General features: G+C 44.0%; 1 protein-coding gene across 1 annotated transcript; it reads left to right on the top strand.

Annotated features, from left to right (window-relative positions):
• Positions 1-624: 624 nt before the first annotated feature.
• On the top strand, positions 625-2,505 carry LOC147631589 (pentatricopeptide repeat-containing protein At1g06140, mitochondrial-like). Its single transcript, XM_086808950.1, has one exon. It carries the CDS (start codon positions 625-627, stop codon positions 2,503-2,505), a length of 1,881 nt encoding a protein of 626 aa, XP_086665076.1.
• The last annotated feature ends 377 nt before the right edge of the window (positions 2,506-2,882 follow it).

Below are 2,882 nucleotides of genomic sequence, written 5' to 3'. Positions count from 1 at the left end.
GCACATAGGACACCCAAACCAGTGTCAGAAATAAACTTTTTTCCTAATAGGTAAAAAAAAAGGACAACTTTCAAGCTCTACTGGTTTTTATTTTAAAAAATGCATAGATTAATCGGTTTTATGATTAAAGCCGCAAAAAAATTGAAGGCTAAGCCGGTTGTTCTCAATGTCAACCGTGAAAATTAGAGGAAAAACCTGATGACATGGCGGCCACAGATTCACCTTACCAAGACGCAACCAAAACTAAAATAGGGAAAAAAGTGGCTAGAGGGGAGAATTTTATCTAAGAAACAGCACACGAAGGTGGTGTCACATCTGATTTGGAGACAAGAGTGGTGCAGTTCCTATTCGATCAAATGAAACACGCTCGGGAAGTGATGGCCGGAAGATCAAAGCAGCTGCTTGGAAGCCCGAAAGCAGGTCATAGAAAGCCAGCAAGCACATGTAGATCTGCGGATCGCACACACAAATGTTGGTACTCATAGCTCATAGAAGCCTGTACTACTTGGGCATTTGGGCCAATTGTGGTAGATAATCACGGACCCGAAACCACCTTTAACCACACGCAGAGCTGCCGTAGCGGTCTAGTTCCTTCTAGCCTCAATACAGCACAACGGAGATGTCATGCTGTTCTGTGCAAAGGACTTCTTACCTCGGATAGGCAGTAATCTGCGAAGATGGCAACATTCCATTCAGGCATACATGACGCTGGAGGAAGAAAACGCATCTGCAAGATGCGTAATCACATTCCTTGCAGGTAAGAGGAACCCTAGCAGAACAGTCGAGCATGCTTTTTCTAGAACTCCATCTCCCTGGAATGATCCTATGCTACATAGGTTACATATTGTAGAAGATACGCGCTTCGTAAAACTTGCAGATCCTAAAAGGAGTCCCGTTGAACATACGTTTTCTGATAAGGAAAACCCTCGTAGTACGGTACACCATTCTAATTCTGATAAGAAAAGCCCTAGCAGCACAGTAGATCAAGATTTCCGATGGACTGCTGATGCTGCTATCCTAGATAGTTCAAATGCTGCCAACATAACAGGAAATACACTCAGGAAAAAACTTGCAGGTAAGAAAAACCCTAGCAGCACAGCTCACCTTTCTTTTCGCATAATCCCACGGAATGATGGTACCCCAGATAGGTTTCCTGATGCCAGTATAAAAGAGGTTTCTGCCATATATGCCTTTTATCTGCGGAAGTGTGGAGACCTAAAAGCCCTCCAGGAAGGCAAGCGCATCCATGACCACATCCGAAAAGCCAGGCACCATGGTGACATATATGTCGGAAACCTCCTTGTCCAAATGTACGGGAAATGTGGTGCCTTGGAGAATGCCAGATCTGTCTTTGCTGAGATGCAAGGTCGAAACGTTTTCTCATGGTGTTTAATGATAGGGGCGTATATTCAAGAAGGGCGAAGGAATGAAGCCTTTCAACTTTTCCAGCAAATGCAACTTGAAGGAGTCATACCAGACAAGGTAACCTGCATCAGCCTTCTTTCTGCATGTGCTAACCAGAGAGGGTTTCTGATTGGCAAGAGGATACATGCATCCATGGTAGATTTCGGCTTTGAATTGGATGTTATAGTGGGGACTGCCCTTGTCAATATGTATGGCAAGGTGGGCAATGTGGATTATTCACGAGAGATGTTTGATAGTATGCCGGACCGCAATGTTGTCTCATGGAACGCGATGATAGCAGCTTATGCTCTGAATGAGCATGGTGCAGAGGCTTTAAAATTGTATCAGCAAATGCTGGAGGAAGGTCTAACACCGAATAATATCACCTTCATAAGTGGCCTTGATGCATGCACGGGCCTGGGAGCCTTGTCTGAGGGCAAGCAAATGCATGCTTGCATTGTTTTTAACCAATTTGAATCAGACATTGTTGTAGGAAATGCACTCATCAACATGTATGGCAAGTGTGGTGATGTTAGAGATGCCCAAAACGTATTTGATAAAATGCAGAGACACAATGTGAGCTCATGGAACACAATCATTGCTGCACATGGGCAGCATGGGAAGGGCGAAAATGTGCTTCAACTCTTTGAAAAAATGCACTCGAATGGGGTAATACCAGACAAAATAACATACTTCAGTGTGCTTTCGGCATGCAGCCATGCTGCCCTTGTGGAGGAAGGCTGTCACTACTTTGTTGCCATGCGAGAAGATAATGGTGTTGATCCCACAGTGGAGCATTATAATTGCATGATTGATCTTCTGGGACGGGCAGGCTTGCTGGATGGCGGGGAGGAGTTGATTAGAAGCATGCCTATGCCACCAGATGTGAAGTCATGGATGGCTTTGCTTGGTTCCTGCAGAATGCATTTGGATATGGACAGAGCCGAATGGATTGCAGAGCACCTTATTAGTCTGGATTCTGAAAATCCAACTCCTTATGTTATGCTTTCAAATATATACACTGCAGCTGGCAGGCCAGATAATGTTGCGTTAGTTAGGCAGAGAATGAAAGATAAAGGTTTTGACATTTCAACTGATTAGGTCGGTAGCATGATTTCTTTGTAGAAGGAGCGTGGCACACCCAGAAGAGATACCTGCTAAGCCCATAAGTTTTGCTTGTTTAACGATCATATTCAGATGGGGCCTCTTTGTGTCAAGTGTGATCATGCCTGATACCAGCTTCTCAAATCAATCATAGGACAGGAGCCACTTTTTGGAGGCTTTGTTCATGGGGATAATATAATGTTTTTGCCACATCAGTAGCATGATGACAGTCACCTAAATGAGAGATTTAACCTCTAGGTAAACAATGCTCTTCTAAAGTTTGCTATTTCCGTAGTTGCCTGGAAAATTAGAAAGTACCCTTGCTTGTGTCCTAGAAGACCAAAGAAGGAACACGTTGAGACAAAACAAGCTTT

The sequence above is a fragment of the Cibotium barometz genome, chromosome 14, assembly GCF_041138505.1.
Source record: "Cibotium barometz isolate CiBa-2024 chromosome 14, ASM4113850v1, whole genome shotgun sequence".
NCBI lineage: Eukaryota > Viridiplantae > Streptophyta > Polypodiopsida > Cyatheales > Cibotiaceae > Cibotium > Cibotium barometz.
This window is presented reverse-complemented; position numbering and strand designations above follow the sequence as displayed.